Genomic DNA, 27,178 nt, shown 5'->3' with positions numbered 1-27,178 from the left:
TTCTGGCATAATATACGAGGCATCACAGATTGCAATGTTGTCATAGAAATGTATTGTGCTGGATTCATTGAGTTCTACTTACACTCCAGAAGTCAGCCATGCTGTGGATTGTTTGAAAGGTGACCCCTGTATCTGCTGCAGTAGAGAGGAAGAGGTTTGACATCACCTTGGTGTAGTAATAGGCATTTGAACTGGTCATTCCATAGGTCACTAGGAAAAAAAGAGTACAGAAGATTACTAATATCAAATGCAAGCAATTACTATTGAATTTTTATCTATGTTCTCTAGTAGAAAGTGAAGGTTTTTATTTCTCAAGGAATCAAGTGCTAAAAGAGCTGTATATGGAATATATTTCCCTTCTTATCAAGCATATCTATATCGGTTAATCTCTGATCCCCACTCACATACATCAGTTAACATAACAACAGAGAAATTGGACAGGATAAAAATAGAGAGGAGATATTTAAAAGATTAGAAGTGCTGAGGGTAGAAAAGTCACCCAGTCCAGATGGAATGTATCCTAGGTTGCTCAGGGAAGTAAGGATGGAAATTGCTGAGGCTCTGACCACCATCTTCCAATCCTCTTTAGATATGGGAGAGGTGCCAGAGGACTGGAGAATTGCAAATGTTGCACCCCTGTTCTAAAAAGGAGAGAAGGATACACCTGGCAGCTACAGGCCAGTCAGCCTAACATTGGTGGTGGGGAAACTTTTAGAGACAGTTATCTGGGACAAAACTAATTTGCACTTGGAAAAATGTGGGTTAATAAACGAAAGCCAGCATGGATTAGTTAAAGGCAAGTCATGTTTGACTAATATGACTGAGTTCTTTGATTGAAATAATGGAGAGGGTTGATGAAGTTAGTACAGTTGATGTTTTGTATGTCAGCTTTCAAAAGGTATTTGATAAAGAACCACATAGTAGACTTGTTAGCAAAATTGTGGTCTGTGGGGATTAAAGGGGCAGTGACTTTGTTGATACAAAATTGGTTAAGAGGCAGAAGGCAATTTTGTAGACTGCAGAGCAGTATACAGTGATGTCCCCAGAAGTCAGAAAGTAGGGATCACTACATTTTGTGATACATAATCACAAACTGGTCTTGGGTACACCAGGTATAATTTCAAGGTTTGAAGATGACATGAAACTTGGAAATGTAATAAATAGTGAGTGGAATAGTAACAGACCTCAGGAGGATGTAGACAGGCTTGTGAAATGGGCAAACAGATAAAACTGAACACAAAGAAATGAAAAGTGATTCATTTTGGTATGAAGAATGAGAGGCACTATAAATTAAATAGTACAATATTAAAGGGAGTTCAGGAATAGAGAGACCTGGGGATGCATGTACACAAATCTTTGAAGGTGGCAGGACACAATTTTAGGACTTCACAGTTAATATCATAATGTAGTAGTTCCTGTTAACATCACAGCAGCTTTGTTTTTGTAATGATAAGACTTGTTTCGATACCCAGATGGGAATTGAAAACTTAACAAGTTAGCTAGCTCAGGCAACCCTAGGTTCCCATTAGCTGATGGCAGGCTACGGGCTAATACATAATTCATAAACTGCAGAAACTAAGCCAATAGCAAGTTATTATTGAAGACCATATTGAAACCTACTTCACAAGTAGCAAGGCAATATTGGAAAGTTGCGCTGTAACGGCAACAAAACTGAATTGAACCTTTTAGACCCTAACTATTATCTAGTTGGTGAACTTAAGCTGCTTTTGGAGTGGCAGCATGGGTCAGTGGTAGCACTTTCATCTTTGAATCTAAAGAATATAGGTGTAAGTCCCCATCAGGACTTGAGCACATAAGCTAAGCTGACATTTCAGTGCAATAGTAAGGGGGTTGCTGCTCTATCAAAGAACAAAGAACAAAGAACAAAGAAAATTACAGCACAGGAACAGGCCCTTCGGCCCTCCAAGCCTACGCCGATCCAAATCCTCTATCTAAACCTGTCGCCTATTTTCTAAGGGTCTGTATCTCTTTACTTCCTGCCCATTCATGTATCTGTCTAGATACATCTTAAAAGACGCTATTGTGCCCGCGTCTACCACCTCCGCTGGCAAAGCGTTCCATGCACCCACCACCCTCTGCGTAAAGAAATTTCCACGCATATCCCCCCTAAACTTTTCCCCTTTCACTTTGAACTCGTGTCCCCTTGTAATTGAATCCCCCACTCTGGGAAAAAGCTTCTTGCTATCCACTCTGTCTATACCTCTCATGATTTTGTACACCTCAATCAGGTCCCCCCCTCAACCTCCGTCTTTCTAATGAAAATAATCCTAATCTACTCAACCTCTCTTCATAGCTAGCGCCCTCCATACCAGGCAACATCCTGGTGAATCTCCTCTGCACCCTCTCCAAAGCATCCACATCCTTTTGGTAATGTGGCGACCAGAACTGCACGCAGTATTCCAAATGTGGCCGAACCAAAGTCCTATACAACTGTAACATGACCTGCCAACTCTTGTACTCAATACACCGTCCGATGAAGGAAAGCATGCCGTATGCCTTCTTGACCACTCTATTGACCTGCGTTGCCACCTTCAGGGAACAATGGACCTGAACACCCAAATCTCTCTGTACATCAATTTTCCCCAGGACTTTTCCATTTACTGTGTAGTTCACTCAAAGTTGCTGTCCTCTGAATGGGATGCAAAAAATCCCTTGATACTTTCAAAGTAGGCCAGGAAGTCCTCCTGGTGTCCTGGCAAACTGTCTTCCAACAGCTGCAATAAAATTGATTAACTAGTCAGTTATCTCTATGTTGTTTGTGGGATCTTGCTGTGTGCAAATTGGCTGAAATGCTTGCCAACAGAACAGTTACTGCATTTCAAAAGTAATTTGTGTGATGCGCTTTTAGATGTTTCTGAGATCTGATGAGATGCTACATAAATGGAAGTCTTTTTAACTGGCAAGTTTAATCAGTATTCAGTTTTGCTAACTGTCAATCGCCATTAGTCTTCTATCCTGCCCAATAATCAATTGTCAATTCTGTGTTAAAGGAATTAAATTTGCTGATTTCTGATTCTGAAAGTCAGCAGATACTACTTTAAATATGCAAATCCAGCTCCGATTACATCGTCAGGACCCAAATTCAATCCTAACCCCAGGGACTGTACAGGGGATCAATTACCTTTTCCAGCAGGCAGCCAGGAGACCTTCTCTGTTGCATTTCTGTTAGGAAAGTCAGAATACCTTTTCCTTTGCTTTCAACTTAGAGTTGTGATTTTATGTAAATAAAATCCTTTCTGAATAGCATGGACCTACTTTTTAACTTAAGTTGCCTCAGCTGTTTGTGACTGTTTCAGATAATGTTCTTTTCCCGTTTGTGATTATAAGGAAGGTGTTAGTGTGATGAGGACTATAGAAAATCCCTGAAAATGAGACAGATGATCCTGTTAATTTGGTGGTGGATCTCTGAAACCAGGATTAAGGAAAACATGTGTTAAACAGGGAACCTTTCACAGCTAGATAGAGATTCCGAAAGCAACAAGCAAAATAAATAAAAATCAAGAAAGGCTCACAGTAATCAATTATCAGAAAGAGAGAAACATCACACAATGACACCTTACATTTCTTCATTCATCTGCTTAGAAAATGTCAGCCGTAAAAAAACTGCAGTTCTTTTCAGAAAGAACGATCTCTTTATCAGACACAACTTCTGCTCTAATGAGTCAGATATTCATCACTTTTGTTTTTGTTCAAAGTGCTTCAGTGACACTGAGCACACAATTCTCAAATATTTGTTAGTGCATTTGATGCATGAATCACAGGTTCATTCCCTTTTTATTAAAATACAGATGTTTAGCAGTAAGTGTTAAAACATTACAGGTGTCTGTCAGAGATAGCAAATTAATAGTACTGCAGAGCGGCCAATGTACAAATGTACCATTTAGTGCATTTTATGATCAAACAGCATACATCACCATCATCATTAATTTTTCTCATAAATAAAAGATGTTTTAAAACATGATCACAAAGTGTGCACACATATCACCTTCTTGCAGATAGACATTAATTCAATAGCAGATTACAACAGACATTATGCTTGGAAAAAAAACACAAACACAATTCTACTGCTTCTATTGCTAAGGTAAAACAGCCATTCATGACCTCAATGCTAGTTGTGTATAAAATCGAAAATGCAATCTGAAGCCAAGATTAATTACAGTGAATGGATCAAGTTTAGTTTAGCATATAGACAAATTCAAAAGAGATGAACAGATGTTGTGTACATGTAGAAGCTGAACAAACATGAAAAACAATAATACGCCTCTTACTAGCTGACAAAAGCAGAGTATAAGGGCATTTTTAAAAAAAATCCTGAATCTATATAATACAACCTTATCCATGCAGGTCAACTAATTGTTGTTTTTAGGGTGAGACTCCTTTGTTTATAAATATTTTCTCCTCTTTTTCTTGAATCTTGCTAAGCTAAGGAGACATGTAATTGATCCCCAAGCTTCACCTATGTCACACTTAAACTGCAGTAGATGTGCAAGAGTTTCTATAATTGTTGGAACTACATAATAGCCTTGTAGAGATAACATCAGGTTTCTTTTCTCCACTACCCTGATACTAAGATTGAGATCATCTATCAGCAGCTTCTGCTATGTTCTTCCATTGCTTAGCCCACGAAACCAAGCTTTCCCCAAGTCTCCCAACTGCCCTAGTGCTGAACTCGCATCTTTCTCTAGTTTCTCTCCTATCTCCCCTCTCTGAACACCTCTTGTCCATGGGATCTACCTTCTGTTATCTTGACCCTATTCTGATTAAAGTGCTGACCTTGCAGCTTCCCTTCCTGACCCCATGCTAGCTGATTTTGTAAATGGTTTCTATGGTCATGTATTGTCCCCCTCTCTTTCAAATCTGTCATCATTACCCCTACTCAAAAAACCCACCCTTTGATTCCTCTGCTCTAATACCCCATCTCAAACACTCATTTCCTCTACAAGTCCTTAAATGTGTTGCCACTTCCCAAATCCATGCCTATCTTGCCTGCAACTCTCTGTTTGGCCCCGTCCAATCAGATTTTCCCTCCTGCCACAAATCCGATGCAGCCCCAATCAAAGTCACAAATTACATGCGTTGTTTGCATGCCTATGTTGCACCATCCCTTCTTATCCTCCTTGACCTGTCTGTAGCCTTTGACATGGTTGGCAATACCATCCCCTTCCAATGCTTATCCGCCATTGTCCAGCTGGGTGGGACTGCACTCACCTGGTTCAATTCTTATCTGTCCTGTTGTAGCCAGAGAATCCCCTGCAATGGCTTCTCTTCCTACTTCCATTATCTCTGGAGTCTCTCAAAGATTTATCCTTAGCCTTCTCTTATTTTTCATTTACATGCTGGACCTCAGTGACATCATCTGAAGACATGACATCTGGTTACATATGTATGCTAATGATGCCCAGCTCTACCTCGCCACCACCTCTTTTGACCCCCTCCACTGTCTCTAAATTGTTCGATGGTTTGCCTGACATCTAGTCCTGGATGAGCTTCAATTTCCTCCAATTAATCACTGGAAATACCACACTTTGATCCCCACCACAAACTCTATTCCCTCCCGTCCAATTCCAGCCCCTCTCTGCCCATTGTCTCAGGCTGAAACAGACTATTTGCAACCTCAGCATCTTGTTTGACCCTGAGTTGAGCTTTCAAACTTATATCACCTCCATCACAAAGACCATTGACTTCAAGCTCCATAACATCATCGTCTCCACCTCTGCCTCAGCTTATTTTCTGCTAAAACCCTCAACCCTGTTTTGTTCCCTCCAGACTCTCCTGGCCATCCTCCCATCTACCAGGTTCCATAAACTTGAGCTCATCGAAAGCTCTGCGGATCTATCCTAATCAGCACCAAGTTGTGCTTAGTCTGACCTGCATTGGCTCCATGTCCACTAACACAATTTTAAAATTCTAATCCTTGTGTTTAAATCTTTCCACGATCTTCCCCTGCCTATCTGTGTAACTTCATCCTGCCCTGCAACTGTCCGAGAACTCTGCATTCCTCCAAATCTTATGCATCCCCCAATCCCTTCACCCCACCAATGGTGGCTGTGCCTTCAGCCGTCTAGGTCATAAGCTCTGGAATTTCCTCCCTAAAATTCTCTGCCTCTCTATCTCTTCCTTTAGGATACTTTTGTAACCTACGTCTTTGACCAAACTTTTAGTCACCCATCCTAATATCTCCTTCTTTGGATCGGTGTCAATTTTTGTCTGATTACACTCAAATGAAGCACCACAGAACATTTTCCGACATTAAAGGCACTAAAGAAATGCAAGCTGTTATTATGTGACACTGAGTGGAACTTGGGGCTAATAGTATCTCATCATTGGTGCTCTTATCCTTCTCAGTAGTAGAGGTCAAAGAAGTGAAGTAACCTTGGTCAGATGCTGCACTGCATCCTGGAAACCATAGATACTGCACCCACAGTACATTGATGATGGAGGAGGTGGATATTAAGATGCATTGATCAAGCAAACTGTTCTTTCCTGGATATTGCTGAGCTTCTTGGGCGTTGGTATAGCTTTACCCATTCAGGTGAGTGGTGATAATTCCATCAGCCCCTGATTTGAGCCTTGGAGATAGTGGAAAGGAGTCAGGAGGGGAGCCACTCAAAACAGAGTGCCCAGCCTCTGATTTGCTATTGTAGCTACAATGTTGATATGACTGTAACAGTTAAGCATCTGGTCAGTGGTGACCCCAAGATGTTAATGGTGGGGTCTTGATGCTGGTGGTTCTATTGAAAGTCACAGGAGATGTCTAAGCTTTCTCTTATCTAATAACCTATCTACATTTTCCTTTAGTTGCTTGTAGCCTATTCACAATTAGCAATGCTCCCTATTTTTGTGTTGTCTGCAAATTTTGTAATTGTGCTGCCTAGCCTCAAATCCAAATCAATTGTTTACAAAAAAGAGCAATAGCCCCAATACTGATCCCTGGATGACACCCCAGTTTACATCACCTCAGTCTGAAAAAAATCCATTAACTAATACTCTATGTTATGTTCTTTAGCCAACCTCCTATCCATGTTGCAATATTTTCATTAATACTCTGTGCTTTATTTTTATCAACAAGCATCCTATGCAGTATCTTATCAAATGCCTTTTGAAAATCCATATATACATCTATAGCATTTCCTTTATCAATATTGCCATATTATTTCCACAAAGAACACTTCAATTTGTCAGACACAGCAGAGGTGAAATTGATCTTGGGTAGCAGTCCAAAATGGGCAATAACGGTTCAGCAGCTAGTTTTACATTGGAAAAGAATCTCAGATGGTGTATAATTTGGCATTACTTTTATTGTGCTACCATCCAAAAACAAGTTTACCGCCTGTTTGTCTTTTACAAATCCAGGCTGGTTGTTCTTAATTAAACTATGCCTTTCGAGGTGAGTATTAACTTTATAGTGTATTACAATTTCTGGAAGCATCCTCCTACAGATGTTACATTGACTTTTTTACAGTTACCTGGTTTATCTTTTTGAGCAGACAGATTACATTGATGTTCTTTCAGTCCTCTGGAAAATATCTATCCAAGGATGTCTGAGTGCACTCTAGGATCTATGATTTCCTCTCTTACTTCCCTCAGCATTTTGAGACATTTAGTATTGGGTGCTGTTGGCTTTTCTACTTTTAAGTTCCACCATTTTAAGTACTACTTCCTTTTTATAGTTATCTTACATAATTTCACCACCTCTTTCCCTTTTTACCCTTCATTTCCCACTACCATTTTGAAAACTGTACTTGTTTCGTATGTTGCAAATGCTTCAGACTTATCTTTTGCACTGATGTGCTGGGCTCCCCCATCATTGAGGATGGGGATATTTGTGCAGCCACCTCCTCCAGTTAGTTGTTTAATTGTCCACCACTACTCATGACAGGATGTGGCAGGACTGCAGAGCTTAGATCTGATCCGTTGGTTGTGGGATCGCACAGCTCTACCTATCGCATGCTGCTTACGCTGTTTAGCATGCAAGTAGTCCTGGGGTGTAGCTTCACCAGGTTTACACCTCATTTTGAGATATGCCTGGTGCTGCTCCTGGCATGCCCCCCTGCACTCTTCATTGAACCAGGTTTGATCCCCCGGCTTGAGTGGGGGGATATGCCGGGCCATGAGGTTACAGATTGTGGTTGAGTACAATGCTGCTGCTGCTGATGGCCCACAGTGCCTCAGTTTTGCATTGCTAGATCTGTTCAAAATCTATCCCATTTAGCACAGTGGTAGTGACACACAACACGATGGACGGTATCCTCAATGTGAAGACGGGACTTTGTCTCCACAAGAGTGTGCGGTGGTCACTCCTACCAATACCTCCATGGATAGATGCATCTGTGGCAGGCAGACTGGTGAGGATGACCTCAAGTATGTTTTTCCCTCTTGTTCGTTCCCTCACCACCTGCTGCAGACCCAGTCTAGCAGCTATGTCCTTTAGGACTAGGCCAGCTCGGTCAGTAGTGGTGCTACTGAGCCACTCTTGATGATAGACATACGAACATATGAATTAGGAGCAGGAGTAGGCCACTCAGCCCCTCGAGCCTGCTCTGCCATTCAATAAGTTCATGGCTGAACTGATTACTCCACATTTCCACCTACCTCCGATAACCTTTCACCTCCTTGCTTATCAAGAATCTATCTACCTCGACCTTAAAAATATTCATAGACTCTGCTTCCACTGCCTTTTGAGGAAGAGAATTCCAAAGACGCACAACCCTCAGAGAAAAAAGTTCCCCTCATCTCTGTCCTAAATGGGTGACCCCTTATTTTTAAATAGTGACCCCTAGTTTTAGACTCACCCACAAGAGGAAACATTTTTTCCACATCCACCCTGTCAAGACCCCTTAGGATCTTATATGTTTCAATCAAGTTGCCTCTTACTCTTCTAAATTCCAATGGATACAAACGTAGCCTTTCCAATCTTTCCTCATAAGACAGTCCGCCCATTTTAGGTATTAGTTTAGCAAACCTTCTCTGTACTGCCTCCAACGCATTTGCATCCTTCCTTAAATAAGGAGACCAGTACTGTATACAATACTCCAGATGTGGTCTCACCAATGCCCTGTGTAGCTGAAGCATAACCTCCCTACTTTTGTATTCAATTCCCCTCGTGATAAACGATAACATTCTATTAGCTTTCCTAATTACGTGCTATACCTGTATACTAACCTTTTGCGATTCATGCACTAGGACACCCAGATCCCTCTGCATCTCAGAGCTCTGCAATCTCTCACCATTTAGATAATATGCTTCTGTTTTATTTTTCCTGCCAAAATGGACACTTTCGAATTTTTCCACATTATACTCCATTTGCCAGGACTTTGCCCACTCACTTAACCTATCCATATCCTTTTGTAGCCGCCTTATGGTCTCTTCACAAGTAAATTTCCTACCTATCTTTGTGTCATCAGCAAATTTAGCAACCATACCTTCGGTCTCTTCATCTAAGTCATTTATATAAATTGTAAAAAGTTGAGACCCCAGCACTGATCCCTGCGGCACACCACTCATAAATCTTGCCAACCAGAAAAATGACCCATTTATGCCTACTCTGTGTTTCCTGTTAGTTAGCCAATCTTCTATCCATGCCAATATGTTACCCCCTACACCATGAGCTTTTATTTTCTGCAATAACCTTTGATGTGACACCTTATCACCTTCTGGAAATCTAAGTACAATACATCCACCGGTTCCCCTTTACCCACAGCACATGTAACTCCCTCAAAGAACTCCAATAAATTGGTTAAACATGATTTTCCTTTCACAAAACCATGTTGACTCTGCCTGATCACCTTGAATTTTTCTAAATGCCCTGCTATAACATCTTTAATAATAGCTTCTAACATTTTCCCTCAGGCAGATGTTAAGCTAACTGACCTGTAGTTTCCTGCTTTCTGTCTCCCTCCCTTTTTGAATAAAGGAGTTACATTCACTATTTTCCAATTTAACGGAACCTTCTCCGAATCTAGGGGATGATGACACGAAAATTGGTGCTGTTGTAAATAGTGAGGAGGAAATCCTTAGATTACAGGACGATATGGATGGGCTGGTAAGATGGGCGGAGCTGTGGCAAATGGAATTTAATCCTGAGAAGTGTGAGGTGATGCATTTTGGGAGGACCAGCAAGGCAAGGGAATATACAATGCATGGTAGGACCCTAGGAAGTACAGAGGGTCAGAGGGACCTTGGTGTACTTGTCCATAGATCACTGAAGGCAGCAGTACAGGTAGATAAGGTGGTTAGGAAAGCATATGGGATACTTGCCTTTATTAGCTGAGGCATCGAGTATAAGAGCAAGGAGGTTATGATGGAGCTGTATAAAATGCTAGTTAGGCCACCGCTGGAGTACTGTGTACAGTTCTGGTCACCACACTATAGGAAGGATGTGATTGCCCTGGAGAAGGTGCAGAGGAGATTCACCAGGATGTTGCCTGGGCTGAAGCATTTCAGCTATGAAGAGAGACTGGATAGGCTAGGGTTGTTTTCCTTAGAGCAGAGAAGGCTGAGGGGAGATATCATTGAGGTATACAAAATTATGAGGGGCATTGATAGGTTAGATAGGAAGAAACATTTTCCCTTAGCGGAGGTGTCAATAACCAGGGGGCATTGATTTAAGGTAAGGTGCAGAAGGTTTAGAGGGGATTTGAGGAAAATGTTTTCACCCAGAGGGTGGTTGGAATCTGGAACACATTGCCTGAAGAGGTGGTAGAGGCAGGAACCCTCACAACATTTAAGAAGTATTTAGATGAACACTTGAAATGCCATAGCATGCAAGGCGATGGGCCAAGTGCTGGAAAATGGGATTAGAATAGTTAGGTGTTTGATGGCCCGCACAGACACGATGGGCCGAAGGGCCTGTTTCTGTGCTGTTTAACTCTGACTCTAATTAGTGACTGTTGGTTTATTTCAACCTTATGGTGTGTTCATACACAAACTGACTGAATCATTCACAAGCTAATATCAGGAAGTTCTACTGTACACATGGAATAGAGTCCAGATAGAGTAATGGAGGTGATGGGTGAACTTTTAGGTTATTCTGGATTGATGAGCTAAGATGGGCTAAATGATCTTTCGCATCTCCAATTATCTTGTGATCCTAGAACTCAGAAATGATCCTTACATAGTTCTTTTGGGCCTCCTTATCTCGAGAGACAATGGATACGCGCCTGGAGGTGGTCAGTGGTTTGTGAAGCAGCGCCTGGAGTGGCTATAAAGGCCAATTCTGGAGTAACAGGCTCTTCCACAGGTGCTGCAGAGAAATTTGTTTGTTGGGGCTGTTGCACAGTTGGCTCTCCCCTTGCGCCTCTGTCTTTTTTCCTGCCAACTACTAAGTCTCTTCGACTCGCCACAATTTAGCCCTGTCTTTATGGCTGCCCGCCAGCTCTGGCGAATGCTGGCAACTGACTCCCACGACTTGTGATCAATGTCACACGATTTCATGTCGCGTTTGCAGACGTCTTTATAACGGAGACATGGACGGCCGGTGGGTCTGATACCAGTGGCGAGCTCGCTGTACAATGTGTCTTTGGGGATCCTGCCATCTTCCATGCGGCTCACATGGCCAAGCCATCTCAAGCGCCGCTGACTCAGTAGTGTGTATAAGCTGGGGATGTTGGCCGCTTCAAGGACTTCTGTGTTGGAGATATAGTCCTGCCACCTGATGCCAAGTATTCTCCGAAGGCAGCGAAGATGGAATGAATTGAGACGTCGCTCTTGGCTGGCATACGTTGTCCAGGCCTCGCTGCCGTAGAGCAAGGTACTGAGGACACAGGCCTGATACACTCGGACTTTTGTGTTACATAGTTATTAACTGAATTATCCCATATTTTTTCCTGTTTGTGATTCCGGCTCCATTCAGTGCCATTTTCTAACTTTTCTGAGAGACAATATAAGTGCCCATAGATGTGGTATGAATTGAAGAGTTCTGAGAAACTCTGCTTGTACTTTGGGTGTGGTATGTGCTCAACAACTGAGATTTTCATCTTGGTAAACTTTGGGTTGTCCTGCGGTTGTGAAAGGTTCTGTGTAAAGACAAGTCTTTCTTTCTTTTGATGTTTCACAAGTCATGATTTCACCAACAAATTGTCAGCTTCGTGATTCGAAATTCTCTTTTGCTTTTATTAAGTCTTAGGCTGACTCTTCTGGTGACTTCAAACATTTTCCAAAATTTCGTATCGCATTTCTACTTGGACTAAATCTTATTATGACTATTATGTTATCTTTTGATGTATCCAGGCCTTCAGTCCATTCGCATAGGATGTGGATGTCTTTATGACATATTTCGTGGGAGTGTGCTCACCATTTCTCGATATGCATTCCTAGTGAGGGAAATGACACACCAGGAGCATGCATTGTGAAAACCCCCGTTACCTGTACCCTAAACCTAGAGATCAATGATGTCACTGACCATTTTGGACATAATACAACAGTGGATTAATATCTGAACATTGAACTTGACTATTCAACCAGCATGCTTCTACAAAATTGGTTAAAATATATGTAGTCTGTTTTAATGTATTGATCTACTTCATATGTTTAAATGGATATATGTTCTCTACCACTCTTCCTAATTATTAATCTCACTCCTAACGTTTCCCTCATGTTGGTGGCTCCAGTCTAGAAGATGTAAATAGACTTATTGTGGACGTTTCAAACTCGGCAAAGCCCAGCTCCACTCACAGGCATATGTCTATGAGATGCAACTTAATTGATCCAAGCTTTGAAACGTTACTGCGACACAAACCCATTGTGAAGCCATGAATCTACCTCTGTTATACAGATCATATATAGTAAAGGAGTGTTACATGATTTCCATAGCAACATTTAAAAAGTACTCACTGAATAAAAGTAAAATGTCATAACAATATTTTATAATTTCCTACTATAGCAGTAAACTGTTCCAGAATCACTTCAGGGTAGTAAATCCAAGCTGATGTTGCTTAGTTCAATTTCTAACTATCTTGTCCAAAATGAGTCTTGAGATCAATTGAAAATGCTTCCGTGATAAATGCAATTGATAGGTGTGATGAAATGTTTGATGAAAAATGCTTTAAAATCACAATCTGCTAGACTTGAATTCACATTTTTTCTCCCTGTCTGTTTACACTTTTGGGTTCATTAAAATGAAGAATGACAATACTGTAAAATAGAAAACTGCTTTATTTTCAAAGTCTATGCAACCTAGCATGACAATAATCAGAGCATTACATAAAGCATTAATTAACTGTACCAACAGTACATGCTAAATCTCAAACTTAGTGAAGCTTCTCTACCACATCATCATGTCACTCCCATTTCCAACATTGTATATTCATCTGGTATCTTGCACACATACACTGATACTACTGCTTTCCCCAATATACAGCCAATACAGTTGCCCCTGCATGACTGCTCAGACAGGATGGAGAGCAGCTAGTAGGTATGTTAACAGCCTTGGCAGAGCTAGTTGTCAGTTTTGATTTAATGATAGAACCACTGCCTCTAAGTCATAAGATCATGGGTTAAAAGTCCACTCCAGGACCTGAGCACATAATTCAGACTAACCCTTCAGTACAGTAACGAGGGACTGTTGGAGCTTATGTGTTTCGGATGAAATGTTAAACAGTGTACCTTCTTTATTGAACATAAAAGATCCCATGGCACTCTTTGAAAGAAGAGCAGGGTATTCTCTTAGAGGTCTGGGGCAATATTTATTCCCTCAACCAACACCACTAATTGCTCTCTCTGCAATTAACTCTCGGTCAAAATGAGCAATTGTTTCCTAAAACATAGACGAAATTTTGCGGGGCTGTGTGCCAGTAATGGAGCTTTTATTTTTGTTCATGGGATGCAGGCATTGCTGCATCTGTCAGCATTTATTGCCTGGCCCTAATTTTTTTAATTCTTTCATGGGATGTGGGCGTCACTGGCAAGGCCAGCATTTGTTGCCCAACCCTAATTGCACTTGAGAAGATGATACTGAGCTGCCTTCTTGAACCGTTGAAGTCCATGTGGCGTAGGTACATCGACAGTTAATCTTAACCTGGGCAATTTTAGGGTGTTACTGTTAACCTAAGCATCCTTTGGCTGGAGAAAGAGAAAAATCAGAAAGGCTTCCTGATGATCGGATTCAGTTCTGGTCCGATTACTGCATTTTCCACAACGCACCACCTCCCCCCCCACCGCCCCCACCGCCCCTCTCACTACCTCCCCTGCCACAAATCAATATTCAGATCTCAGATCACACAGGAAAAAGGCCCACCTAAAGTAATGCAGGACTGCTGGCCCTGCTTACTTCAGGTTAAAGAAAGCACAAGGATAGGTGTTTTACCCATTCACCCTGTGATAGGGACAACTGTGTATTCAATTTAATAATCAGTGATTATTGCAAAAACATTTACACTGCAAAGACTACAGTTGTTGTGCTAGATTATCAAAAATTCAGGCATTTAACTAAAGCATGTAGCTAATCAGAAGAGGTCAAGCATTTCAAATAAGTGTAGTAAACAACCCACCACATCACATACAAATTTGGATGACATGCTGGGGGAAGATTTCACCTAACTTCTATTTGCTAGTCCCATTGTAAACACATGAGGCTAGATTTTGGCTATTGGGCAGCAGGGCTAATCACCAGGCTCCTCCCTTCCTCCTGGTGGGCTGTGGGCAGAAAACGGATGCACTGGAGAAACATCATAGGACCCTGATTTGCACACTAAAATGACCAACACCCAAAACAGACAGCATTTTGGCCACCCAAAGGGCCCTTTGAAGGTTGTGGCAGCTGGTGCGCCGGTGTAGACAAGGTGGTAAATCAATTTTGGCTACTGTTTGATTTACACCGGACAGCCCAAGTTAAAATCTAAGCTATAGAGATTGTAATGGAAGGACAGTAGATTTATAAAGGTCATCGAACTGAAACATTAACTCTGCTTTTCTCTCCACAGATGCTGCCTGATCTGCTAAGTGTTTCCAGCATTTTCTGTTTTTGTTTATTTACTTATGGATATCAGTGAGATGGCTGTGCCTGGTTCTCGCTGTAGGGTCTGTCTATCCTTGGCAGGAGAGTGGAGAGAGCAGGAGCTCGGAGACAGCACAAGCCCAGGGAGAACATGGTGAAAGTACTAGGGGAGCAAGGGCAGAGCAGGAGCAATGGGAAAAACACATTAAGTTGAGAGTTGAAACACGCGGAGAGCAGAGCATGGAGAAAACAGAAGCCCAGACTGAGCAGGAACCCAGAGAGAGCAGGAGATGGAGAAAGCAGGAACACAGAGAAAGCAGGAAACCTGCAAGAGCAGGAGCAGGGGAAGAGCAGGAGCAGGAGGAGAAAAGGAGCACAGAGAGCAGGAGCAAAGTGGGGGAGCATGCTTCTGGCTGCCAATCACTCACTTATTCTTGACCACAGCACCCTGGGAGTGTGGCTTATAGATGACTCCAGACCCACAGCAATGTGGTTGACATTTAACCGCCCTCTAAAATGGCCTGGCAACCCACTCAATTGTATTCAAGAAAATAGCTCACCACCATCTTCTCAGAACAATTAGGGATGGGCAATAAATACTGGCTTTATCAGTGATGTCCACATCCTATGACTAAATAATAAAAAAAGATGCGCTGCAACAAACTGCCAAGGTTTTTTCAGCAGCACCTCCCAAATCTGTGATGTCCACCTCTCAGAAAGACAAAGGCAGCAGTTGCATGTGAATACCATCACCTTCAAGCTCTCTAGTAAGTCACACGCCAGCCTGATTTGGATGTACATCACCATTCTTTCATGATCGCTCGGTCAAAATCCTACTATACCCAACCTAAAAGCATACAAGTGAGTACCTTCACCACTTGGATTGCAGCGATTCAAGAAGAAAACGTACCACCACCTTCCTAAGGCAATAAATCTTGGCTTTCTCAGCACCATCCACAATGTGAAAACAATGAAACAAATTCCCTTTCATTCTTTATATATTGGAGTTTTTGTGCTGATCAAGCTGAGGGATATCGGTTCTGGGGAGCAAACTCCTTTTCAATGCAGTGAGATCAACAATCATTTGAATTTATATCACATTTTTAGTATCGAGTACATTGCAAGGCACTACATAGAGGGGAAACAAGCACTGAGCAATGAAAGAGTCAGGAAAGGTGACAGAAAGCATGGGGGGAGAGATTGGTTTTGAGGAGGTTTTGAGGTGAGGAGGGAAGTAGCAAGGAAAGAGGCTTTATGGAGGGTGTTTCAAAGAGTTGAACTGCTAGGGCCACAAGTGGAGAGGAAGGCGGAATGTCTGTTCACTTGTGAACAAGGCCTTTGCAAACCATGGGTTTATTGTGGATGATTACATCATGGCTTTGATGAAAACCTGGCTGAGAGGTGATGACATCTTCCCCCTAAATGAAACCTCCCTTCCTAGCTATACCTTCCACCACTGGCCCTGCCCAGACTGTCAAGTTGGCGGTGTAACTCATCGCCAAATCCAGGGGTCGGTAACGTGTCCGTGGTAAAGGTTTTGAGGTCCGTGACTGGTAATTTCTTTTGCCAGACCAGTTCGACTTTAAAAAAACTCACAGCCGCCAGTTCCACAGCTGGTAGGTGCTTAGAGCAGAAACAGCAACTTCCGAACTCAGGACAAGTTTGGTTTTTCGGTCGGTTCCAATTTTTTTTTTTAAATCTTGCCAAAAATCACGACATTGTCCTGAGTCCAGAAGCTGTTGTTTCTGCTCTAAACACCCGTCAGATGTGAAATTGACAGCTGTGCACCTTTCAAAAAAACTGACCAATCAGAAAGCAGCTCTGGAAGAGTTCACGCATTTTGCAACTGTCACAGAGAGAGCGAGGGAGAAGAGAGGGGGGAGAGAGAGGGGCGGGGAAGAAAGAGAGAGTAGGGGACAGTGAAAGAGGTGGGAGAGAGGGAGGGGGAGGGAGAAAGGGAGAATGAAAGGGTGGGAGAGAGGGAGGGGGGTAAGGGGGGAGAGGGAGAGAGAGAGAATGAGAGAGAAGGGGGGAGAGGGGAGAGAGAGAGGGGGTGGGAGAGAGAGAGAGACGGGGAGAGAGAGAGAGAGGTGGGGAGAGAGGGGGAGCAAAAGGAGGGAGAGAGAGAGGGCGAGAGAGGGGGAGAGTGGGGAGAGAAAGAGGTGGAGAGGGAGTGAGGGAGACAGAGAGGAGGGAGAGAAAAAGAGAGAGAGGGGGGAGAGAGAGAGGAGCGAGAGATGGACACAAAGAGGTGATAGGGATTGACAAAGAGAGGGAGAGAGTGAGTGAGAAGGGAGAGAAAGAGATCAAGATCACACCTGACAGATGGCCATCAATCCGGATTCTCAGCATCGCTACATCAAGTATACAGGAAGACATTGACTACTTGTGCAAGCAAAAACAATGCCAGGTATCTCACTAAATAGGGAGAAATGCATTTTAAATCGGACTGTGTTTTGATGGCATTATGTCGTCTATACACTTTATATACAAATTAATTGCCCCCATGTTCGTGGCTCTCTCATAGGCCCATGTTGGTGCCTATCCCTGCCCGAATCACACCTTGGTCTGTCTCTTTACTCTCCTGACATTTTCTCCTACTTTGAGCATCTCACCTTGTTCCACCCTTCTCACCTCTCTTTTAAAATACTCATTCTCTGTTGCCCTCCCAAGTAGCATAAAAATGTTCTCATTGAGATATCTTCACTGCTTTCCTCCTTCAGCCTCTGCATCCAGTGATTTCTCATCCTTGGTGATTTCAACCTTCATCTCAATTCAGAATGCTTTCTCTCCTCTGAGATCACTGCCCTCCTATCCTTCCTTAATCTCTCCCTCCATGTAAACTCCCCAACCCACATTTACAGCTATCCCCGTGACTTTGTCATCTCATGTATCAATCACAGATAAGGTCATCTCTGATCACTTCCTTGTCTTGCTCTCCACCCACATCCGCCTTCCACGCCCCAATCCTTCTGTGTCCGCCCCTGGAAAAAAATATCTCCCAATTCACATTCAACTGCACTTCAAAATCCAGCCTTTTGCCCTCCATTCACAACAATATTTCTGCAGCTACTGATCTGCTCAACCACACCCTCACCTCAAACTTTGATCCCTTAGTCCCCATTAAAACCATTATTCTCTCTCACCCTGGCCATTCCCCTGGTTCCTACTTCCTCATCCTTAGATCCAAGGGACAAGGGACACAGACTTGGCAGGATATAGGTTTAGCCATTCATTGCCAGATCAGGATAGGCCACATAAAGCACTATTGGGGTCCTGCTCTCATCTGCCAAAACTGCTCACTATTTTAGGGTCATCCTGGATAACCCCTTATTTATTTTCCCTACTGCAAAGTGTCTTCTTAAATCTCTCGATCCTGCCTCCTCCACCTTCACCTCCAACGACAAGTACAAGGAGCTCATGAACTTGTTTGTCATTAACAGTAAGCCCATCTGATCAGCTGCCTCTGCCACTTCCCTCATTTCACCTAGCCCACCAGGTCAAACCTCCTGTAAGGATCCCCCTTTGCTCTAGCCCTGAACTTGCATCTTTCTCTAGTTTCTCTCCAAACACCCCTCATGCCCTCTTTAGCTCATCTTGTTCATAAGACCCACCTCCTTCTCCCTCGACTGTATTCCCACTAAAATGCTGACCACCAAACTTCCCTTCCTGGCCCCTATGTTAGCTCATATTGTTAATGGTTCTCTTTCCTCAGATATTGTCCCCCTCACTTTCAAATCTGCCATTATCACCTCTCTCCTCAAAAAAATCACTTGACTCTTCCTTGCAAACTATCACCCATCTCCAACCACCCTTTCCTCTCCAAAGTCCTTAAATGTGTTATTTCCTCCTAAATCTGGGCCGTATTTCCAGGAACTCCTTGTTTGAATCCCTCAAATTAAGGTTCCGCCCCGCCAAAGTACTGAAACAGCTCTTATCAAGTCACAAATGACATCCTATGTGACTATTTCAAAGGTAAACTATCCCTCCTTATCTTTTTGACCCTGTCTATAGCCTTAGATACAGTTGATCACACCATCCTCGTCCAATGCCTGTCCACGATCTACCAGCTGGGTGGGATTTCACTCACCTGGTTCCATATTTATCTATCCAATCATAGCCAGACAATCATCTGCAGTGGCTTCTCTTCCCACTCCCACACCATGACCTATGGTGTTCCTAAGGATCTATCTTTGGCTCTCTCCTATTTCTCATCTGCATGCTGCCCTTTGGTGACGTCATCTGAAACCACCGTGACAGTTTCCACATGTACACTGACGACACCCCAGCTCTACCTCACCAACACCTCTTTTGTCCCCTCCACTGTCTCTAAACTGTCAGACTGCTTCTTCAACATCTGCTGAATAAGCAGAAGTTTTGTCCAATTAAATATGGGCAACGCTGAAGCCATTGTCATCAGTCCCCACAATGAACTCCGTTCCCTTGCCTCTGACTCCATTCCTCTCCCTGGCAACTGTCTGAGGCTGAACCAGACTGTTTGTCAGCTTGGTGCCATATTTGACCCCAAGATGAGCTTCCAACCACATATCCACGCCATCACTAATAACACCTATTTCCACCTCTTTAAATGTGCTGCTGAAAACTTCACCCATGCCTTTGTTACATAATAACATAAGAAATGAGAAATAAGAAAACATAAGGCCCTTTGAATCTTCTCCACCATGCAGTAAGATCATGGCTGATCTTCCATCTCAGCTCCAACTTCCTGCACTCTCCCCATAGCCCTTTATTGCCTTAGTATCCAAAAATCTAGCAATCTCTGTCTAGAATTCACTCAATGACTGAGCATCCACAGCCCTGATGTCGAGAATGCCAAAGATTCACAACCCTTTCAGTGATGAGATTTCTCCTCATCTCAGTCCTGAATGGCTGATCCCTTATGCTAAAAGACTGTAACCCCATGTTCTAGACTCCCCAGCCAGAGGAAATATCCTCCCAGCATCTACTCTGCCAAGCCCATTAAGGATTTTATATGTTTCAATTAGATCACTTCTCATTCTTCTAAATTCAAGGGAATATAGGCCTAGTCTACTCAATCTCTCCTCATAGGATAATCCTCTCATCCTAGGAATCAGTCTATTGAATCATTATTGCACTTACTTAAAGGCAAGTATGTCCTTCCTTAGGTAAGGAGGCCAAACCTGCATACTTTATTCCAGGTGTGGTCTCACCAAGGCCTTATATAATTGTAGTAAGACTTTGTTACTCTAATACACCAGTCCCTTTGTAATAAAGGTTAACATACCACTTGCCTTCGTAATTGCTTGCTGTATCTGCATGTTAACTTTATGTGATTCGTGTACAAGGACACCCAGGCCCTCTGAATACCAACATTTCCCAGTCTCTATTTAACAAATATTCTGCTTTTCTACTTTTCCACCACAGTGGATAGCTTTACATTTCTCCACATTGTATTCCAAATGCCACATTCTTGCCCACTCATTTAACCTGTCGAAATCTTTTTGCAGCCTTTTTGCATCCTCCTCAGAGCTTATTTTCCCACCTAATTTTGTATCAACAGAAACCTTGGATATATTACATTCAGTTCACTAGGTTGATTCCTGTCATGAAGGGTTATCTAATCAGGAAAGGTTATATTCTCTAGAGTTTCCAAAAATGAGAGGTGATCTCATTGAAACTTACAAAATTTTTACAGGGCATGACAGGGTAGATGTAGATAGGATGTTTCCCCTGGCTGGTGAGTCTAGAACCAGAGGACATAGTCTCAAAATAAGAGGTAGGCCATTTAAGACTGAGATGAGGAGGAATTTCTTCACTCAGAGGGAGGTGAATCTTTGGAATTCTCGACCCAACAGTGCTGTGGAAGCTCAATCATTGAGCATGTTCAAGTCAGAAATCAATAGCTTTCTGGATACTAATGACATCAAGGGATACAGAGATAGTGCAGAATAGTGGTGTTGAGGTAGATGATCAGCCATGATTGAATTGACTGGTGGAGCAGGCTCAATGGGCTGAATGGCCTACTCCTGTTCCTATGAGTAGGTTGAGCCTATACTCATTGTAGTTTAGAAGAATGAGAGGTGATCTTATTGAAATATAGAAGATTCTGAGGTGGCTTGCCAGGGTAGATACTGAGAGGATGTTTCCCCTTGTGGGGGAATCTAGAACAAGAAAGCATAGTTTCAGAATAAGGGGTAGCCCATTTAAGATGGAAATGAGGAGGAATTTCTTCTCTCAGAGGGTCATTAATCTTTGGAATTCTTTACCCCGGCGAGCTGTAGAGGTTGAATTTTTGAATATGTTCAAGGCTGAGATAGACAGATTTTTGAACTATTGGGGAGTCAAGGGTTATGAGGAACAGGAAGGAAAGTGGAGTGGAGGCCAAGATCAGATCAGCTATAATCTTATTGAATGGCCGAGCAGGCTCAAGGGGCTGTATGGCCTACTCCTGCTCTTATTTCTTATGTTATTATGTCCCCTCACATAAGTCACTGATATAGGTTGTAAACAGCTGATTCCTGTAGTACCTAGCTAGATACAGTCTGCCAACCCGAAAATGAGCCGTTTATTCCTACTCTCTGTTTTTTGTCCATTAATCAATCTGCAATCCAGGTGCCATGAGCCCTAATCTTGTGTAATAACGTATTGTGTGGCACCTTATCAAATGCTTTTTGAAAGTCCAAATACACTACATCCATTGGTCCCCCTTTATCTATCCTACTAGTTACAATCTCCAAAAACTCTTAACAGACTTGTCAAACACGTTTTCCCTTTCATTTATCTATATTGACTCTGCCTAATCGTACTATGATTTTCTAAGTGTCCTCTTACCACATTCTAATAATAAATTCTAGCATTTTCCCGATGACTGATGTCAGGCTAACTGGCCTATAGTTCTCTGTTTTCTCTCTCCCTCCTTTCTTGAATAGCAGTTTACATTTGTCATTTTTTAATCTTTAGTCTTGACTACCTCAAGCATTCCTGGTTGGACTCCCATGTTCTACCCTCTGTAAACTGCCGATGCAATAACTCACAACAGGTCGGGTTCACGCATCACGCCTGTGCTCGCTGACCTTCATTGGCTCCCAGTTAAGCAATGTCTTGATTTTAAAATTCTCATCCTAGTTTTTAAATCCCTCCATGGCCTTACCCCTTCCTACCTCTGTAATTTCCTCCAGTCCCACAACCCTGCAAGATATCTGTGCTCCTCTAACTCTGTCTCTTGAGCATCCCCGATTTTAATCGCCCCACCATTTGTGGCTGTGCCTGCAGCTGCCAAGGCCCTAAGCTCTGGTATTCCCTCCCTAAACCTCTTCACCTGCCTACTTCTCTTTCCTTATTTAAGACACTCTTTAAAACCTACCTCTTTGACTAAGCTTTTGGTCATCTGCCTCAATATCTCCTTATGTGATTCATTGTCAAATTTTGCTTTATAATCCTCCTGACATTTTGTTATGCCAAAGGTGCTGTATGAATACAAGTTGATGTTGACTAAAGAGCATGGGATAGGTTATAGAACTACAGGGTTTGCAGCAACTGGGTAGAATGAAGGGACTCGTAAATGAGGAATAGGACTTTCAGTTCAATGTGTTGGGGGTAGGAAGCCAGGGAAGGTCAGTGAGCACAGGGTTGAAGGATGAATAGGAATTTGGGTGGGACAGGATGTGGGTGGCAGAGTTTTGGATCTGTTGATATTTCTGTAATGTGGAACTTAAAATAGTGATGAGGAAGGGATTGGAAGAACGGAAAATGTGGGGAAAGACTTCAGTGGTACAGGGGTATGGGAAATCTGGAAGCAGACAACACTGTGAATGTGGAGGTAAGTGTTCTTGGTGATGGAGAGGATATGAGTTTTGTAGTTCAGCTCCAAGCCAAACAATCCATCCAAGTTGTTTATAGATTATAATATAATGAACAATTAACTTATTTTAATATGAAATTGATCGCAGATACAAACACAATTGCACTGACAAAATTCACTGACAGGGTGTCAGTAAACTTATCAGTTTCAAGAATTTTTTTGGATAATTTTAGCATTTATTTTGCTGTATTGAGAATTTTGTACCTCACAGATCTGGCAAGTTAAAAATTATTTTGAAAATATATATCCAAACTAATGGATTGTATTTAATGCAAATGCAGCAAATCAGTTTGGTAAAAAAAACTATGATCTTGAATGTTAAAATATGTTATTAGCAGTTTCCACATTTTCTCAAATATATTATGTGGGACTGATGTGCAGAAAGCTGCTCTCTATTGATTGGCATAAAAATACCAATGAAATATCAAAAAACTATATAAGCTAACAATCTATCACTGCTTTTGTTCTAGAAATGGCATTGGGAATAATACTGAAAATTATCTGTAAACTATGCATGTGTTACCATTGGTAGAGTTGCTTTAAGGTAAATGGACAATTGGTCAACACTGCATCTGGGATAAAAAAAATGTTTTTCTCTTGAAAAAATAAAAACTTTTAAATCAAAAATACATTTGATGACAAAAAAAATCAGTAAAGGAACTAGTGAATGGAATGTGGTTGCCATATAGCTAAAAGCTGGTTACTTACACAAACAAATGTCCACTAGAAAAACTATGTAAACTAATAGTTCACGCAAAGTCCTCCTGATGTGTAGCTCTGGGTTGTTGGCCAGGTTCTCGGTCAGTTTTGTGCCCCATAAACCTGCAGACATGGCAAGAAATAAAGGCATAGTCATTGTAAGATTTAAAAAGTCCAACAGTAACAAATACCACAATTTTAGACAGTAATCCTCGGAGATGTCTGCCTTTTAAAAACCAGATCAAAAGATTTCTATTGCTATCTACAGCAATTTGTCCCTCAATAGATATTTTAGATTCATTTTTATGATACCTTTCTACTACAGCTGATCCTCTAAAGTGCCATTATTATTTTAAAATAGGTTTTAGGATAAATTCAGCCACTCCGTAAGCCCACAATCAAAAGGAATACGGCTGAGAGAATTACTGTTACGGCTACCGTTTAAGGACAACACAATACTTGGTGCGTGAGTGCTGAAATTATTTTATAAATCCAAAGATACTTTAAACATTTAAAGCACATAAAACATTCTTCCTTCTGTCCCGAAATATTATTGAAATGTGTTTGGTTATAGTAATATAAGTGATTACATTTACTACTCAGCCACTAGGGATCCTCCCAAATAGTCCTAGTGCTACTTACAATCTTACCCGCATTGACAACCACAGCATCAATGATAATTCTGCCACTGGCAATCTGACTGCTTTTGACAATTCCACTGTTATTGACAGTGCTAACACATGACTGTTTCTGGATTGGCACAGCAAAATGACTTCGATTACGGCTGCATTTACACTGCACTAACTGGTCTGAGACGTTTAGCCAGAATCGGCATTTCGCAGATATACTTGGGGCTGCGCTGAGCTATAAATCACACTCCTGCCGTGAAGACAAGGAAAAGTGTGCATGGCCGCAAGTGATAGGTGTGAACTACTGTCATTTCCGCGGGGGTGCTCCCGATCATTCACCGTAACTTTGGTGGAAACTCTGGAGAAACAACGCAAATGGCGGGAACCTCCATGAAAAGTCTACCTTTGAATATTTGGAGAGTTTAGGAAGGTGATGCCACATTATCATTATACAGCACAGAAACAGGCCCTTCAGCCCATCGTGTCTGTGCAGGCCATCAAGCAAAGAACAAAGAACTGTACAGCACAGGAACAGGCCATTCGGCCCTCCAAGCCTACACTGGTCTTGATGCCTGTCTAAACTAAAACCTTCTGCACTTCCGGGGACCGTATCCCTCTATTCCCATCCTATTCATGTATTTTTCAAGATGCCTATTAAACGTCGCTATCGTATCTGCTTCCACCACCTCCCCTGACAGCAGGTTCCAGGCACTCACCACCCTCTGTGTAAAGAACTTGCCTCGCACATCCCCTCTAAACTTTGCCCCTCGCACCTTAAACCTATGTCCCCTAGTAACTTCCACCCTGGGAAAAAGCTTCTGACTATCCACTCTGTCCATGCCGCTCATAACTTTGTAAACCTCTATCATGTCGCCCCTCCACCTGCGTCGTTCCAGTGAAAACAATCCTAGTTTATCCAACCTCTCCTCATAGCTAATGCCCTCCAGACCAGGCAACATCCTGGTAAACCTCCTCTGTACCCTCTCCAAAGCCTCCACATCCTTCTGATAGTGTGGCGACCAGAATTGTACGCAATATTCCAAGTGTGGCCTAACTAAGCACCTATCTATTCTAAACCCATTTTCCAGCACTTGCCCATAGCCTTGTATGCTATGGCATTTCAAGTGCTCATCTAAATACTTCTTAAATGTTGTGAGGGTTCCTGCCTCTACCACCTCTTCAGGCAATGTGTTCCAGATTCCAACGACCCTCTGAGTGATTTTTTTCCCCTCAAATCCTCTCTAAACCTCCTGCCCTTTACCTTAAATCTATGCCCCCTGGTTATTGACCCCTCTGCTAAGGGAAAATGTTTCTTGCTATCTAATCTATCAATGCCCCTCATAATTTTGTATACCTCAATCAGGTCCTCCCTCAGCCTTCTCTGCTCTAAGGAAAACACCCCTAGCCTTTTCATTCTCTCTTCATAGCTGAAATGCTCCAGCCCAGGCAACATCCTGGTGAATCTCCTCTGCGCCCTCTCCAGGGCAATCACATCCTTCTTATAGTGTGGTGACCAGAACTGTACGCAGTACTCCAGCTGTGGCCTAACTAGTGTTTTATGCAGCTCCATCATAACCTCCCTGCTCTTATATTCCATGCCTCAGCAAAAGACAGTGGAGTTGCCTTGCTGGTTAAAGCGGAAAGTAACGCAATAGTGAGGAAGGATATTAGCTCTGACGATGTGGAATATGGGTAGAGCTGAGAAACACTAAGGGACAAAAAACGTTAGTGGGTGTTGCATATAGACCCCAAATCAAAACATGAAAAGTACCCTTTTGTTTCTAAAATACCCGAGCGGTCCAACAGTTCACTTTCTAAAATGGTTTGATGAAGTTCACTAAAGTTACACTCCATGTACTGTCAAGTGAAATTGGCGGAAGGAGCTAGAACTCAAATGATATGGTCATTTTAGTCAGACCTGACTGTGAAGTTACAATGTCAGAAGAGTGACCGTTTCTTTGCGGTGTCACATAGGTTGGAAACATGTTGGTGCTATTGTAGGTTCCCTGACTGCGGATGGCACGGTTCCTGCTGAGAGATTCCCAGGAAAAGCTTTCCCCAGCTACACTTCTTTCCCCTTCTGGTTTCCACCTTATAAAAACCTCATCCAAACTTTGCCATATTCTTTGAGAATGTTCTTGACAAAACCCCGTGATTCTTGGAACTATTGTATTTGATCCCAGCAGTACTGTAGAACCTATATTTATCCCAAGTTTTTAAGGAAAATACAAGAAAAAAATTAAGCATGTATAAACATATTCTAGTATTTTCAGGATACGGCTCAAACTTAAATTGAAAATGATCGGAAATTAGAAGCAACATTCATAAAATTAGCATCATCAATATCTAATTATTTAGAAAAACGAAATGTACTGATTTTGTTAAAGAAATCCCCCCAATTCTTTAAGGGCCGAATCCTTCAACTTACTGCGAATTCCTTTAACGAAGGTCGTGCAGCATCCCGATGAAGGTTTGCTCTTGTCCCGATACAGCGGGGGCTCCTCACATCCATAGGGATTGGTTGGGAAGGAGCTGGGATTGTAGATAGTTTGTACTTTGAAAGGAGAACTGGGAGGCGAGCCTTCGTACGCTGCGTTATCCCAGGCTTTCTTATTAGATAAACTTTCCATTTCATGCACCTCTTGGATTGGTAACTTCAAGCTGTTATCCCGAGCTGAGCTCATTTTGATGAGACCAGTCTTTCACAAAAGCACGGCTCTTCTTTGGACACAGCAGTGGGTAACTGTGGTGAGCAATCTGCACAGTCTCAGCGTAAAGGGCTGGCAGCTGGTAGGCACTGCCTGGGTCACACACCACTAGAATTTTATTAACGCCCCCTTTGCCAGCTTGTGTTCTAGATGACGCCAGGCAAAGGGAGGACCCGCGTCCTGGGAGAATTAGAGTCCCCAGTGGCAAACCTGGGAACTGGGAGAGCCATGGGAACAGGCGACAAGAAGACCTCAGTTAAAGAATTATTCCCCAAGGCGGAGGTTACTTTATGCTAATCGGCTGGCGGATAGCAACAGGATTCATTTGCAGTTGGCAACGGATAAA

At 42.4% G+C, this 27,178-nt stretch overlaps 1 protein-coding gene across 1 annotated transcript in view; it reads right to left on the bottom strand.

Moving 5' to 3' along the window:
* The window catches only part of LOC137380845 (polycystin-2-like protein 1), a 128,034-nt gene extending 101,226 nt beyond the window's left edge, over window positions 1-26,808 (bottom strand). Inside the window, exons 1-4 of the mRNA XM_068053257.1 lie at window positions 26,553-26,808; window positions 24,146-24,304; window positions 23,505-23,618; window positions 83-210 (exon numbers count right to left, since the gene is read on the bottom strand). Of these exons, the coding sequence (XP_067909358.1) occupies window positions 83-210; window positions 23,505-23,618; window positions 24,146-24,304; window positions 26,553-26,808 (657 nt within the window). The remainder of the gene's footprint in view (window positions 1-82; window positions 211-23,504; window positions 23,619-24,145; window positions 24,305-26,552) is intronic.
* Between the last annotated feature and the right edge of the window lie 370 nt (window positions 26,809-27,178).

This window comes from Heterodontus francisci, chromosome 20 (genome assembly GCF_036365525.1).
Source record: "Heterodontus francisci isolate sHetFra1 chromosome 20, sHetFra1.hap1, whole genome shotgun sequence".
Taxonomy (NCBI): domain Eukaryota; kingdom Metazoa; phylum Chordata; class Chondrichthyes; order Heterodontiformes; family Heterodontidae; genus Heterodontus; species Heterodontus francisci.
This window is presented reverse-complemented; position numbering and strand designations above follow the sequence as displayed.